This window comes from Dromiciops gliroides, chromosome 6, assembly GCF_019393635.1.
Source record: "Dromiciops gliroides isolate mDroGli1 chromosome 6, mDroGli1.pri, whole genome shotgun sequence".
NCBI lineage: Eukaryota > Metazoa > Chordata > Mammalia > Microbiotheria > Microbiotheriidae > Dromiciops > Dromiciops gliroides.
Window position 1 is genome coordinate 90,796,762 of NC_057866.1, and position 16,694 is coordinate 90,813,455.

Sequence of the window (16,694 nt, forward strand, 5' to 3'; positions counted from 1 at the left end):
ATTGAGAGGTGCGTATGTGTGTGTGTGACACTTTCAAACCATCATAGCTCAATGCCTCCAAATATAACCTGTCAAAGACTTCCTGTCAATTTCAGGGGGAAATTTATTTCCTCCCCCCAAAAGAAACTCTTCACTAACCTTTCTCTCTACAGCTTAGATTTGTCTGTCTTCCCTTATCTATGGTGGCATTCAAAGCTTCCTCATTCCGTCTGCCATTTTAACACACTTTCTCAAAAGCCAACAAATGAGCTACCATTTCTCTTGCCACAATTATGCTTCATCCTTCCCCTATCCTCCCCCTCCCCTTGAAAGATCCCCTTCATGTTAAGTTATACAGAGGAATGGATGACTTAAGGCTATTTTCTTTCTTTCATTTTTTTTTCCCTTTAACTACCTGGGGAGAAGAGTCAGTGGCTAATCCCCCAGTCAGGACCAGATTCCCGAATGGCCTCTGTTCCTAAACCCTATGAGCCCATAAACTCTTCCTTTGATCACTCCCCCCCTACATGAACCCAAGGAAGTAGGAGAATGGTGTGGCAGCCAGTGTGTACGATCATTTTGGAACGCTACTTTAGGTTGTGTTTTGTTTTGTTTTTGCTGAACAAGCACATTTTTTTTTTCCCTCTGGGAGAGGTTAGAAAAGCAATGCCTTCTTCTTTAATTCATTCCTTTTCCAAAGAGCTAGGCGATCAAATTCTTCCGTGGTCATCCCAAAGACTTCCTGGAACTCTTCAGGGGACAAATGTCTCTTCAAAAGAAAATGCAAAACAATGTTAAAGTAACTTGACAAAACATGCTATTTTTCTCTAATGCATTCAGTTTAATATTCATCAAGAGCCAGCAGATGTCGGCACATGCCCTTTGCATAAGGTGGGCTGGCTTCAGGAGCCTTCCAGACACCCAACATGAATACAGTGATATGGATTTCTCAAAACACTCTGTCATTTCTCTTCTACTCTAGACTCTGCTATTAACTTACTGTGTGAACTTGAACAAATTGTTTCACCTTTATGGACCTCGGTTCCTTTGTCTGTAAAATGGGGCAGTGATAGACTAGAAGAGAGATTTTCCTATTTTTGTAATGATGGACTATTACATTTTGAACCCTCTTTTTTGAAAACATGTTTAAATGATTTAAAAAAACTGCCTAATACCTATTTTATCATGTTTCAAAGTTATCAGAGGTAGTATATTACATCAAACACACACACACACACCAAGGAAACCATTGATTCAGATTAATTTTGTTCAAAATCTAACCATAGAGATAGCATGGTACAGGGGGAAATTCACTGGATTTGGATTCAGAGGATGTGAATTCAAATTGAAAATCCTTTAACTGTACTGGACCTCCATTTTTCCATCTGAAAAATGAGGGTATTGGACTGGATAACCTCTAAGATCCCTTCTAGTTCTAAGTCTATGATTCTATGCCCATTACAAACAACTTTTTTCTTTGCACAACACTTTGGGCCATTTCAAGAAATAGTTCAATATGGTTCTACCAAAGTTTGAGAAATGCTAGACTAGATTATTTTTCTCTTTCTAGCTCTTACATTCTACATTCTAAGTTCCCTTCCAGTGCCATCCCCATTTAACAGATGAGAAAACTGAAATCCAGAGCAGAAGTAGAATCATGGTGTTTTAGAGCTATAAGGAACCCGTAGAGCTGACTTGTCCAATGCCACTCCATGCAAGGGGGGCAGAGTCTCATCTTTAGAGTCCATCAAAAACAACTCCTAAAGTCAGGGACACCAGAATAACCCATTCTGCAAAGCTTAGCCATTGTGACTATGTCACTCTTGTTTTAAAAAAGTCTCATCAGGAGCTTCCTATTGGTTATTGAATGTGGGATTGACTCCAAATGCACTTGGCATTTTTCCCCCTCTAAAACTGAAAAAAAAAATCCCAATTAATGTTTCCTAAATTTTAAACATTGGTTAAAAAACTAATCTTCTCCATTTACTCAGCCACTCCCACCATTTTGCAGATAGGAAAACTAGGTCCCTCAGAGGAGAAATGTAATAGAAAGAATGCTAGAATCAGAAAATATGGTTTTGGGTTCTTGATCAACCACTGTTGTGATCTTAGGCTGATCACTTAATTCCTTACAACCTTGGGTTCTTCCCAGCTAAAATGTGCTTACATTAGAGCTGTAATTGCTTATCAGACAGCACCATTTTGAGAATTAAATGAGATAAAGGTGCTGTTTTAAGCTAAACATTTCTGTATCCATGTCAGCTTTATGAATACTCACTAAATTTCAGCTAAGAGATGCTTTTGAGGTTTTGTTTCATGGTTAGCTCCATTTGGAGTGTATTATAGTGTAAAAATCATTGGACTTTGGAGATAGGACGATTGAAAGGGGTATGTGTGTGACAGAGAGAGAGAGAGAGAGAGAGAGAGAGAGAGAGAGAGAGATTTAAATCATTACAGCTCAGTGTCTCTAAGTATAATTGGTCAAATAGTTTCTGTCACTTTCAGGGAGAGATTTATAAAATCTTAGGTTCAAGTCTTGGGTTGGTTACTAACCTGAGTCAATTTGCTTCATCTCTTTGGGCCTCATTTCCTCATCTACACAATGGGAATAATCAAATTTTCACTACCTATTACCTGAGGCTGTTGAAAAGAGAGTGAATTGTACTTTGAGGTCCAAAACTTCTAGGGACTTTAGAAACCCTTTAATCCAACTCATTTGTTTTATGGTTCAAACCCAGGCCCAGGGAAGTAAAGTGATTTCCACAAGGTTGCTTAGTTAATAAGTAGCAAAGGTAGGATTTGAACCCAGGTCCAGTGACTCCAGAGTTAAGGCTCTTCTAACATACCATGCTGTCTTATTGTCATCTTTAATATGGACCTTCCAATTTCAATGGCCTTGCCAGTTTTGGGAGAGCTCCGGCCTGGGGGGAGGGGGGGTTTCTGTGCTCAGTAAGAGACAAGGAATACAAAACAGCTTCCTTTCAATAAGAGTTATAGTCCTTTAGAGCCATTCAATAATCTGCCCTTCTCAAAGTCTGCTATGTCTCCCAGAAATAAACCAACAGACATTATGACCCTTTCCCAAGATATGTGCTATGTACTTATTAAGCAGCCTTAGGGCTTGGCAGGAGAATGGTATTTAATTGCAAACTCATATCAGGTATTTGCAAACAGTTCCTACAAAAGGCCCACTCAGAAATGAATGACTATGCTTTGGATAAATTAACAAGCTTCCTCTTGTGTTTTTTTTTTTTGGTGGGTTTTTTTTTTTTTGGTAGTTCAATCTGAAAGCCACTAAAGCCTCTGGGATAGATTTCCAATGCTCATTTAATAGGGGTCCCATTTATCTTCTTTAAAAGGACCTGCCTTCTTCTCGGAACCTAACACAGATATCTGCAAAATGAACACTTAACACTCAATATTATTCAGAGAGAGAGAGAGAGAGAGAGAGAGAGAGAGAGAGAGAGAGAGAGAGGAAGAAGAAGCAACAGCAGCAGCAATAGCAGCAGCAGAAGAAGAAGAGGAGGAGGAAGAAGGAGAAGAGGAAGAAGAAGAAAAAGAAGGAGAAATGAAAATCCAACCTCCCATGACTATGTTTCCAAAATACTCTCATATCCATTAGATCAGTCTTCAAACAGTCCCATGAAGGAGGCAGTTCAAAGATGATCTAGGATCTGACACTCAGTAGTTTATGAATATAAGCGAGTTCCTCAACTTCTTTGAATATCAAATTCCTGTAAAATGAGGGTAATAGTATCACCTGGCCCCTTCCTTCCACCCCAGTTCATAGAGATGTTGTAAAGAAAGTACTTTGGAATGTACATATTCTTTGTTCAGTTCTTTTCAGTTGTGTCCAACTCTTCGTGACTCCATTTGGGGCTTTCTTGGCAAAGATACTGGAGTGGTTTGCCATTTCCTTCTCTAGTTCATTTTACAGATGAGAAAACTGAGGCAAATAGGGTTAAAGTGACTTGCCTAGAGTCTGAGGCTGGATTTGAACTAAGGAAGATGAGCTTTCCAGACTCCAGGCTTGGCACTCTATCGGCTGTGCCACCTTGCTGCCCAGCAATGTGCTACATAAATGTAAATTTTTGTTGTTATCATACCCACTTGACACACTAGGAAGCTAAGCCTAATAATAATATTTATCTAAGATTATTATGGGGGTAGCTAGATGGTGCAGTGGATAGAGCACTGGCCCTGGAGTCAGGAGTACCTGAGTTCAAATCCAGCCTCAGACACATAACAATTACTAGCTGTGTGACCCTGGGCAAGTCACTTAACCCCAATTGCCTCACTAAAAAAAATTTTTTTAAAAATTAAGATTATTATGTAATACATAATTCTGTATAATATAAAATCATATTATATAACAATAATATTTATATAGCACATTAAAGTTTTTAAAGCACTCTCCTCACAGTAACCCTGAGAGGAATCCAGAATGAGACAGATTTTTTTGAATGTGACCAATGTGGAAATTTATTTTGCTTGACTACCCATGTTTTTTTTTTCTATAATAGAACTTTTATTATTGTTATTTTTTTAGTGAGGCAATTGGGGTTAAGTGACTTGCCCAGGGTCACACAGCTAGTAAGTATTAAGTGTCTGAGGTCAGATTTGAACTCAGGTCCTCCTGACTCCAGGGCTGGTGCTCTATCCACTGTGCCACCTAGATGCCCCTTGACTACCCATGTTTGCTTATAAGAGTTTTGTTTTCAAGGGAGGGGCAAGTGTGAGGGAAAAATTGATTTTTGTCAATTGGGAAAAATAACATTTGATTAAAAGAAATACAATAATTCTAAGGGGCTGAATGATGAAGAGATTCCTATAAGATCACCATGCCCCAGAACAAATCCCAAGTTTCCTGAGTCTAAGTGCAGAGTTCTTTCTGTTCTTTCCCCTTGAGGGGCCTCAAGTTTTCTCATTTTTATAGGGTGAAAGGTTGGATTAGACAAGGGCTCAATATAGTGGCTTGAGAATTAGGAATCCATGAAGGGTTATGGGGCCAGAGAGAGTAACCTAGAAGACTTGAAACTATATTCAATGAAGTAGACCTTTGGAAGGATTTCTATTCCTTCCAAGGAGCCTAGAATTTCAGAGTTGGAATGGATCTTTATCAAGTGTTTAATCCAAGGAGACTGAAAAAAAAAGGGACTCCCCTTTATAACAGAGCTAAAAAGAAGGTCATCCAGACATTGCTTAAAGGTTTCTCCAAAGGGGACTCCATGACCTCTCAAAGCAACTCATTCGACTTTTGCACAACTCTGTTAGTTTTGGGGTTTTTTCTTACATCAAAACAAAATTTACTTCTTTGGAAATTTAACTCATTGCTTCAACTTCTGTCCTTAGGCACCAGACCAAAGAAGTCTTTAAATGTCTTCCATGTGATACAGGCTTTCAAGTATTTTAAGATATTTATCATATTCTTTGGGTAACTTTTCTAGGCTACCCCCCGCCCTGTTTCTTCAATTGGTCCTTACATGGCCTAGTCTTGAGGCCCCTTTGCCACCTTGGTAGCCTTCCCTGGATTTCCATAAAGCTTATCAATGTCTTTTCTAAAGTGGGGCTTGTAAAATTGAACACAAAGTGTCAGATATGGCCTAATGAAGTGCACTGTCCTAGGACTGGACATGATACTTCTCAATATACCCTAAGCTCATACGAGCTTCTTTGTTTTTTTTCCATGGTCTTGACTCATATTGAAAATGCTCAGACATTTTAAAGACAAATTTCCACCTAGTCATACCAACCCCACACCATGTATCTTGTACCCATATAAATGATCTTTTGAACTGAATGTGACTTTACATTTCTCACTCTTAAATTTTATCTTATTAGATTTCACCTGGTGTTCCAGCCTGTCCAGATTATGTTGTGGGTTTTTTTTTTTGGGGGGGGTGGGCAATGAGAATTAAGTGACTTTCCCAGGGTCACAGAGCTATTGTGTCAAGTGTCTGAGGTCGGATTTGAACTCAGGTCCTCCAGAATCCAGGGTTGCTGCTTTATCTACTGCACCACCTAGCTGTCCCTCTAGATTATGATTCTGTCAGTCAACATGTAGGCTACCTCTCCCAGCTTCATGCCACTAACAAATTTTACAAGAATGTGAAACAGCACAGAGACAGAGACCTGGGACCCTCTACTAGAGACCTTCTAAGATGAAATGGACCCAGTAATGTCTCCTCTTTGCAACCAGTCATTCAACCAGCACTAAATCTACCTAACTGTCCCACTGTCCAGTCCATGGTTTGTTTTTATTCCCCTGTCTTTTCCACAAGGAAAATTTGAGGGACTTGGATCCCTGGTAAACACTTTATTAAGCATGGACTTAGGAAACAACATGGAAATGGTCAAACATTTGCTTTCCTTTTTCACTATTTTACTTAATTTCTTGGAATGACTAGAGGAATACCTTATCTTTTATGTAACACCATGAAGTTTCAAAATGTTTTCCTGAACATGACCCTGTGTGGTAGGTGTAAGCATTATCAATACTTTTTTTACAGATGGGGAAATTAAGGCTCAGAGGGGTGACTTCCCAAGGGTCATGTTGCTGATAAATTGCAGATCCGGGTCTTCTCTCTGTGAGTCCAGACTCATTCCTATACACCTCACTGTCTCTCAGCACTATTGAAGCGTTGGGATTCTTCGCCTTTTTTGGGCTGTGGACCCCCCTTTGGTGGTCTGGTGAAGCCTATGAATCCCTTTTTAGAATAATGAAGAAGATGCCAACTTTCAGTTAGAGATTAATGAAAATAATGATGAAAAGTTTTTCTTATTCCAGTTCGTGGATCCTCCTAGATCTGTCTTCGGCTTCTTGGGTGTTTTGGACCCCAGGTTAAGAACTCCTGCTATAGTGAATCTATTATCTAACTGAAGGCAGTTCTCTAGTGTGGTTCCCAAGGACTTGTTGGTGATGGTCAGTTCAACATTTTTATTCATTACTTGGTCTAGCTAGCCATATGTAGCAAATTTTCAATGATCATAAGATTAGGAATCATAGAATTACAACATTTAGATCTGGAAGGAATCTTCAGAGATCTAGGCTAATGCCTTTAGTTTTATTTTGTTTTTGAAAGATGTTTTATTGATACAATTTTCTTTATTTTTTTCCTTTTTACATCCTTGTCATTACTTCCCATTGAACTCCTCCCACACCATAACCAGCCCTTTACTGTAACTATTGTGTTATTTAAAATATTGTAGGACTAGCAGTTTCTATCTAAATTATTGGGGGACTAGGCTGGGGTTTCTAAAATATTGTTACTTATAAACTCATGACTATTGCATCCATTTTTGGCAGTAAGCATTTATTCTTAAAGTACATTAAATACTAGAAGAGCATTGACTGCATGACAGTTAACCCAAGCCACAACCTCCCCCCCCCCGCCCTGCCCCATGCCATATTTCTTTTCTTTCTTTCTTTCTTTTTTTTCCCCTCGGGGCAATGAGGGTTAAGTGACTTGCCCAGGGTCACACAGCTAGTAAGTGTCAAGTGTCTGAGGGCAGATTTGAACTCAGGTCCTCCTGAATCCAGGGCTGGTGCTTTATCCACTACGCCACCTAGCTGCCCCCTCCAGCGCCATATTTCTAAGGGAGAGGGCATGTGGTCTCAAGCCCTACACAACCTAATGAGGAGAGCACTCACCAACCAACCTGAGATCCAGACCAAATGTAAGTTCCAAGATGGCACTGGTCAGGAGCCTCCTCTGTATAGAGGACTGTCTCTATACACTGATCAAACCTTAATTGGTCAGTATCATTCATTCCATTGGTTGACTGACTTGAGGGTGGTCCATATTAAATGAGCTCTACCAACATCAAGGCAGATCCCCTGAGAGCAAAAGTGAATTCAAATAGGTGTGGTTTTAATCTTCATTTCTATCGATCTAGCCATGGACTCCTAGGCTGGTCCCGAAAGGGATTAGCTAAAGTTTCTAATAACTAAGCTTTTTGAATCTGGGGGTGAAGAGAGAAACCTGAGTAAGAATGGGTCCCTGTGTCCCCCCCAAATCCATTATTAATAATTACTTTTTCACAATTAAATACAGTTAAGCAAAACAAATTGACACATTGACAATATCTGAAAGTGTATGTCCCATTCCACACCTATAGACCACCACCTCTCTGTTAAGAAGTAGGAAACATGGGGCAGCTAGGTGGCACAGTGGATAGAGCACCGGCCCTAGAGTCAGGAGTACCTGAGTTCAAATCTGGCTTCAGACACTTAACACTTAACTAGCTGTGTGACCCTGGGCAAGTCACTTAACCCCAATTGCCTCACTAAAAAAAAAAAAGTAGGAAACATGCTTCACCACCAGACCTGTAAAGTCATGCTTAGACTTGCATTGATCAGAGTTTTGAAGAACTTTTGTATGACCTAACAGATGAAGAAACTGAGATCCAGCAAGGGAAAATTTGTATCTTGCCCAAGGTCACTAAGTTAGAGACTGAACCAAGACTGTTTTCTAGATTCTTGGTCCTTGGACCTTTCCAATATACCACACTGAAACCATAATTACATGACAAATGAATAGGGAAAAAAATGGGACCTACTGAACCATGAGCACTGATACTAAGCCCAGAGTATGTGTCTCAGGAAGGCCCTTGACCAGTAATATAAATAAATCTTTTGTGGACTGCTCAGTTACTTAGGGCAGCCAGGTGGCAGAGTGGATAGAGGAAGACTCTCTTCCTGAATTCAAATCTGGCCTCAGACTCTTACTAGCTGTGTGACCTTGGGCAAGTCATGTCACCCTCTTTACATCAGTCTCCTCATCTGCAAAATGAGCTGGAGAAGGAAATGGCATATCGCTGCAGTATCTCTGCCAAGAAAACCCCAAGTGAGATCATGAAGAATTGGACATGACTGAAAAATGATGAACAACAACAATTCACTCAGGCAAGAATTTTTCTTCCTCACAGAATTAAAAAAAGAATACTAGAACCAGAAGGATTCTAAGATCATGCAGTCGAATCCCTGCTCTTAATGTGGGGGGTGGGTTTAATTGATCAGATTGATCATGAGGCATCCTGAAGAATTACAAGACTCAGTGACTCAGTTTCCCAAGTTTTAATGAAAGACTATTGACCACAGGGAAAGCACCATGGAGAAGGTGTCTCCAAAACTGGGAAGAATAGTTATATTTATAATGAGAAAAAGTGGGTTATCTCCTCATTACCTTAGTCTCCTCCTCATGGGAGGTTCATGGGAGGTCTTATCCTGGGACTTCCTGGGGTCCTAAGACAACCTCCAAAGCAGGTACCCTTTTCCTTGGGGGTGTGTTTTTGGGATTCACCGTCATAAAGTGAACCTAAGGACACATTGGTCTTTTCTGAGCATGTTCCTAAAGACATGCTTAAACTTGTTTCAGACCCCAGAGGATCTCTCTGTTGATGGTATCTCTTTACTTAAGATCTGATTTCTAGGTATCTTGTCATCTAGGAATATTAATGGCTACTAATGGTTAATGGTCCCTAGTTACCATCTCTGTTGATGGTGAGGATTGGTAGGGACAAACCCTCTTGGTTCCTGTAAGAACACAAACCTTAGTTTCTCTGTTAACCCTTTTAGATACTATTAATAAGGACTCAAGCCTCAGTTTATCTGTTAACCCCTTTTTGCCTCCTCCATCACTCTTAGCTCTAAATCTATGATTCTCATATCTGAGAGGAGAACAATGATGCCCACAATAGTGCAGTGGCTACAGTAAAGAGCACAGATGAAGTTTGAACTCAGGCCTTTTAATTCCAATTCTTGGAAAACCAAGGTCAAATTAAGTTAAGAGTCTGACTCAGGGGGTGGCTAGGTGGCGCAGTGGATAAAGCACCGGCCCTGGATTCAGGAGGACCTGAGTTCAAATTTGACCTCAGACACTTGACACTAGCTGTGTGACCCTGGGCAAGTCACTTAACTCCTATTGCCCTGCAAAAAAAAAAAAGAGTCTGACTCAGTTTCCAATTTGCAATGTTTTGCAGGGACGCTGTCATCCCCTGGAGGCATATTATTCTTGCCCTTGTGTAGCCAGCATGGACATGATGAGACATGAGATTGTTTTGGGCATTGTCTCTCTTGCCTAGGTGATGGATCACCAATCACCCATTTCAGTGAGAGGATACCAGGAAGATCCTGAGGCACCATTCAAGTTAGAGGGACTACATGTCAACCCAGGCTTCCAAACAGCAAAGGTTTCTACCTGTCAAGTTTGAAATAAAATTGTATCTTAGAGATGAAAGAGACCTCAAAGGTTCTCCAGTCCAGCTTTAGCCCAAATATAGGAGGCTCTGACAGGCTCCCCCAAGTGTTTACCAGAAAGAACTGTTATTTTTTTTTCTAAGGGTCCCTGAACTAAAACAAATTTCTCTGACTTTTTGTGTCCTGGCTCATCTTTAACTCTTTGTTTTGTTCTTCAGAGAATCTCTGAGCAGAAAGGGACCCAAAAGATTGTATTGTCCAGGGGAGAAGCAGCTGCTGGTGCTTCAGTGGAGAGAGCACTGGGCCTCGTGTCAGGAATACCTGTATTCAAATCCAGTCTCACACCTTTCCTAGCAGTGTGACCCTGAGAAAGTCACTTAACCTTTGATTGCCTGACAAAATGGATCCAGTGGACCCACTGGAGAAGGAAATGGCAAACCACTCCAGTATCATTGCCAAGAAAACCCCAAATGAGGTCACAAAGGGTTGGACACAACTGAAACACCTGAACAAAAAAAAATAGTCCAGAGGTTCTTAACCTGGAATCCTTGTAGTCCCAAGGAGTTCATGTTTAGATTTCAAAGGCTTTATGAATGTGAATGGACAGCTAGGTGGCACAATGGATAAACCATCAGGCCTGGAGACAGGAAGAGTTCAAATTTGGCTTGAGAAACTTACTAGCTGTGTGATTCTGAGCAAATCACTTAACCCTATTTTCATTAGTTTCCTCATCTATAACATGAGCTAGAATTCCAGTATCCATCTGCTCAAAACTGAAATGAGCAAAACAGACAAAATGCCTGAGTGACCATCACTCTGAAAGAGCAAGGCATACTCTTCTTCAATATCAAGCGCTCCTTTATAAAGAGATGATGGGTTGGGGGCAACTAGGTGGCTAAGTGGATAAAGCACTGGCCCTGGGTTCAGGAGGACCTGAGTTCAAATCTGGCCTCAGACATTTGACACTTACTAGCTGTGTGACCCTGGGCAAGTCACTGAACCCTCATTGCCCTGCAAAAAGAAAAAAAGAGAGAGATGATGGGTATTTTAATGGGTTTGCTAGAAAGCCCTGCCACTGACTTTGGAGGGCTGTATTCCAAAGATTACCACAAAACAGAATGGTATACATTGGGAGAACTGTGGACTTAGGGAGTCAGATGTCCTAGTTGGCCAATCACTAATTGTATGTGTTCTTGTATAAGTCACTGAAAAAGCCAGTGAGGTAGGAAAAATATTACTACCTCCATTTTACAAAGAAAGAAAGCAATTGAAATTCAGGGAGGTTGGAAGGAAACCTACTTTTTGTATATTACAGAGTATTACATTATAGAATTTGTTACCATTATCAATAATGCTTTGAACTGTTTTTTAGTAATTTTTCAGTCATGTCTGATTCTTCATGACTCCATTTGGTGTTTTCTTGGAAAAGATATTAGAACAGTTTGTTATTTCCTTCTCCAGCTTATTTTATAGATGAGGAAACTGAGGCAAATAAGGTTAAGTGACTCTCCCAGGGTCTCACAGCTAGTAAATATCTGAGGCCAGATTTTAACTTAGTTCTTTCTGACTCCAGGCCTGGCCTTCTATCCACTGCTCCACCTAGATGATGAAAATTATATCACTAAAAATGAGGCCAGCCAAAATACAGGAGGGTTTGTTTGGCTTTGAACACAGTGGAGTACACAAAGCAGGTGCTTAGGAAATAATAAGATAAAGAGTAGTCATTTGTTGAATGAGTGAGTGAATTAACGTCATTGCAATGTCTGCTCTCAGGATGAATAAGGTGGCTTCTCCCAACAATGCGGTATTTGTTCCCCCCCCACCCCAAGCCACATTCTCCTGGTCATATCTAATTTGATCTATGGGAGTGTTAACAGAAAAGTATGCCCAGAATAACAGACACTGTGGTTCTGCTCTCCTGGATGCTGCTCAGAATCTATCTGGGACTAGCATGGTTTTATCAACACAAATTTTTTGCACAGCAATCCTCCTTCCTTCCTTCCTTCCTTCCTTCCTTCCTTCCTTCCTTCCTTCCTTCCTTCCTTCCTTCCTTCCTTCCTTCCTTCCTTCCTTCCTTCCTTCCTTCCTTCCTTCCTTCCTTCCTTCCTTCCTTCCTTCCTTCCTTCCTTCCTTCCTTCCTTCCTCCCTCCCTCCCTCCCCCCCTCTCTCTTTCTCTTTCTCAGCAGGGTTATTTAACTGGTGGATCAGGGAAATGCTGTCAATAGAGAGTATCTGGATCATAACACAGCATTTGACAAAAGATTCCCAATAATATAGATGAGCAAGAAAGAAATGGGCTAGACAATATTATAGATGGGCAAATTCCTAGCTGGTTGAATGACCGGACCCCAATTGCAGATATTAATATCAGCATGGGAGAAGGTCTCTAAAGGAGTGCCTCAGGCTTCTGTTCTTGGTCCTGTGCTATTTAACAATGTTATAAAACAACGATTTGGATAAAGGCACAGATGACAAGAAACCAAGAGGGATAGCTAACACATAGGAAAATAATAGCTAATAATAGCTAACATTCATATAACACCATGTGCTAAGGCACTCTGCTAAGCACTTTATAAATATCTCATTTGATCCGCACAGCAACCATTTGGGGTTTTCTTGGCAGAGACACTGGAGTGGTTTGCCATTTCCTTCTCCAGCTCATTTACAGTGGAGGAAACTGAGGCAAAAAGGATTAAATGACTTGTCCAGGGTCATGAAGCTAGTATGTGTCTGAGGCTGGATTTGAACTCAGGAAGGTGAGTCTTCCTGACTCCAGGACTGGTGCTCTATGCACTACGGCACCACCTAGCTGTCCCAAGCTAAGGGCAATGGCTACACCCTATTATCTCTTTACAAGAGCAGAGGAGTTTTTTTTTTTTTGTACTATTCAAAACCAGCCTCAGACACTTACTGGCTGTGTGACCCTGGGCAAGTCACTTAACCCTGTTGGCCTCAGTTTCCTCAGCTGTAAAATGAGCTGGAGAAGGAAATGGCAAACCACTTCAGTATCTTTGCCAAGAAAACCCCCAAATAGGGTCATGAAGAGTTGGATGTGCCTGAAAGTGACTGAACAATAACAAACTTCCCTGGGTTGTCGTAAGGATCACATGAGATAATAATGATAAAGTGCTTAGTACACAGTAAGCACTATATAAATGTTAGTGGTTATTATTATTTTCATTATTAAAGTTCCTTTTTTAATAACCCTGAAATTTACATTAAGAGACCACAGAGGTCATTGTGTTGAACTCCCTCTTGACAAATGAGGAGACTGAGGTACAGAGCAGTAAGTGACTTGCCTGGTCAGAAAGCTAGGACACAGCTAAGGTGGGCTATAAACTCAGGTCCAGTGGATGAAAGGGGAGAAAGAAGTATGGAAATCTTTGGTATTCTCCTTCAGCCAACCTCTGCCAGGTAGACCTAAGGAAAAGCCCATGAGAAAAAGAAGGGAATGTCCCTGCAGATCCCTCAAAAAGCCCAAAGCAGCCCATGTGAATGATTCCATCACATCCTCAGAGAATCGCCGCCCAGCCTGGCCCAGGGGAAGCTAACCGACCTCTCTCAGCATGGAGGCAGGATCAAGAAGGAGAGGGCCAGGTGGCAACTTCTACCTTTCCCTCCCTGGCCCTGCTTTTTGGCTTCCACAGGGATTTGTGCTGCTGCAGACGGGGCTTCAGTAAATCCCCACTCCTAAGGCCCTCCCACATGCTTCTCGTGCCAGCTCTGTAGCAGACAAACAGGTGATGGGGTTTTGTTGGTGCTGAGAAGGTGGAGCACCAAGGAACATTTTCCTTTGTTTAGCTGGGGGTGGAAAGGCTGGGAAGGGAATCTTATGGGAAACAGTTCGAGTGGAGGTGGGGCGGGGGGAACCTGGATTTCTCATTCTAGCTCTGCTACTTAGAAGGTAGCTGTAAGGAAGGCGATCTCCCTTTATCTCCCTGGTTTTGTCTCCTTTCCATAAAACAAAGGCATTGGATTAAATGCTTTCTAAGGCCCTTTTTACCTCTACATCCTATGATCCCCTTTTCAATCAATCAATCAGCACACATTTCTTAAGTACTTATTAGGTGCTATATGGGGATACAAATAGATCAAAACAATACCCCCTTCTCAAGGAGCTTCAATTTTAATTCCAACTGCTCATGTTCTAAAGTCTCTGCCATCTCTGATAGACTGTACGCTATTCTAAGCTATAGTGTGCTGGTATATAGTATACTAAGTATAAAGAATCCTGTATAGTATATGTATAGTATACACGTATGTATAAAGTATATAGCACACTCTGTTCTAAAGTCAAATGTTGGCATTTTAGTTGCTTTTCAGCCCTCGACTCCATGTGACCCCATTTTGAGTTTTCTTGGCAGAGACACTGGAGTGGTTTGTCATTTCCTTCTCCAATTCATTTTACAGATAAGGAAGGGAGGAAAACAGGGGTAAGTGACTTGTCTGGAGGTCACACAGCTAGTAATTGTCTGAGGCTGGATTTGAATTCAGGAAGATGGATCTTCCTGCCTCTAGGCCCAGGGCTCTGCACTGATAATAGTAGCATCTATAAAGTCCTTGAAGGTTGGCAAAGGGCTTTATAAATATCTCATTTATCCAAACAACATTGAGAAGTGGGAGGTATTATTATTGTCCTTATTTTACAGATGAGGTAACTGAGGCAAACAGCAATTATGTGACTTGTCCAGGGTCACGTACACTCAGGTCTTCCTGACTCCATGTCCAGTGTTCTATCCACTGTGGCACCTAGCTGCCTCAGACAGCTGTCCTGTTTGAGGCAAAGGTTCATAACATGGGATCCACAATCCATCGATAGGTTTCAAGGCATTTTATGAACTTGAATGGGAAAAAATTACATCTTTATTTTGAAATGTTTGGTTTCTTTTGTAATCCTACAAATTTTATTTTATGCTTTTAAGAACATTATTCAAAAAAGGGTCCATAGGCTTTACCAGACTGCCAAAAGGGTATATGACCTCCCCCCAAAAAAGAGGCGGGTGTGTTTAAGAACTCTTAGATTAAACTAAGATATGACATTAGATTCTATGACTTATCCCATACATTGGAGGAAAAAAGGTGGATAAATAATGCAAATGTCCAGACTCTAACTTATTATTGTAAAATTGCATTAATTCATCTATCTATGTATCTATCATCCATCGATCCATTCATCTATTGATCTGTCTGTCAATCCATCTATTTTACTACCCACCTATATATCTTAGACAGGTGTGACAGGTGCAACAGGTGCTACAGATGGACAATGAGATTGGTCCAGAATCGAATAGGAAAAGATTGGATTTGAGTTGCATCTGGGCAGTTGAATATTTAATTCAATTCAATTCAAATGTAATGCAATGTGACTGAAGTCAGACTTACAATCAAGGGAGATATGGATTGCAATCCTGTCTGATATTTAGTAACTATAACGGTGGGAAACTGCTTAAGTCCTCAGAGCCTCAGTTTCCTAATCTGTAACAGCACAAAAAAGAATCATCATGTCCATGTGAAACCTTGTGGGCCAGAAGGGGTGGCGATGGGTGGTAGTGGTGATGGTAGTGGCATAGTTTTGTATTGACGTTTCTTAATATGGTATTTCAGTGTATTTGTTTTAGATGAACTGTGTATATTGGCAAATTGATAAAGGTAAACCCATGGTGGGGATTCATGAGCTATTGTTTAAATGTACTAATGTACTATAGAGGAAATAGCTAAAACCTTTGTGCTGTGAGTTTGGGGAAAACTAATCCACAGAAAAGAAAGTGACCTTTGGGGTCAACGAAATGGAGTCAACTGGTGTGTGAGACAGACCCTCAATCTGTATTTTATTCTGCAATAGGATAAACCCGCTGATTCTCTCTGGAATGTGGCTTCTGTTATCAGCCTCACCTGGGTATTCTGAAGGGATTAACTAGAAACCTGCTGCCCCACGGGGAGGCTCTAATGGGATTAACTGCAGAGGATAACATCACCACTGGAGCAAACCTGAGACCCCAAGGTTAAAATGTTCTCAAGGTTAAGATAACCTCTGACAAATTGCTCAAAATGCAGTCCCTCTTTCACCTGCCACATAAGGAAAGTGGCTAAATAGCCTCACCTATTTTCTTTTGGTGTGAGGCAATTGGGGTAAAGTGACTTGCCCAGGGTCACACAGCTAGTATGTGTTAAGTGTCTGAGGTTGGATTTGAACTCAGGTCCTCCTGACTCCAGGGCTGGTGCTCTATCCACTGTGACACCTAGCTGCCCCCTCACCTCCTTTTGCAACCAGTAATTGCCTAGAAGCAGCTAGGTGGCACAGTGGACAAAGCATTGGCTCTGGTGTCATGACGACCTCAGTTCAAATCTGACCTCAAACATTAGCTGTGTGACCCTGGGCAAGTCACTTAATCCAATTGCCTTTAAAACATCCAGGGCCATCTCTGGTCATCCTGATGTATATCTTGCCAGTGGACCCGGATGGTTCTGCAGGAAAGAGAGGTTGGTGACCTTGCACAGCCCTGTCTCACTTAAATCC

At 41.1% G+C, this 16,694-nt stretch overlaps 1 protein-coding gene across 9 annotated transcripts in view; it reads right to left on the bottom strand.

Annotated features, from left to right (window-relative positions):
- Nucleotides 1-621: 621 nt before the first annotated feature.
- Nucleotides 622-16,694, bottom strand: part of ABLIM2 (actin binding LIM protein family member 2) — a 303,505-nt gene continuing 287,432 nt past the window's right edge. For all 9 annotated transcript variants that reach the window (XM_043970589.1, XM_043970596.1, XM_043970593.1 and 6 more), the window contains one exon: nt 622-748. In XM_043970589.1, the coding sequence (XP_043826524.1) occupies nt 635-748 (114 nt within the window). In that variant the 3' untranslated portion in view covers nt 622-634. The remainder of the gene's footprint in view (nt 749-16,694) is intronic.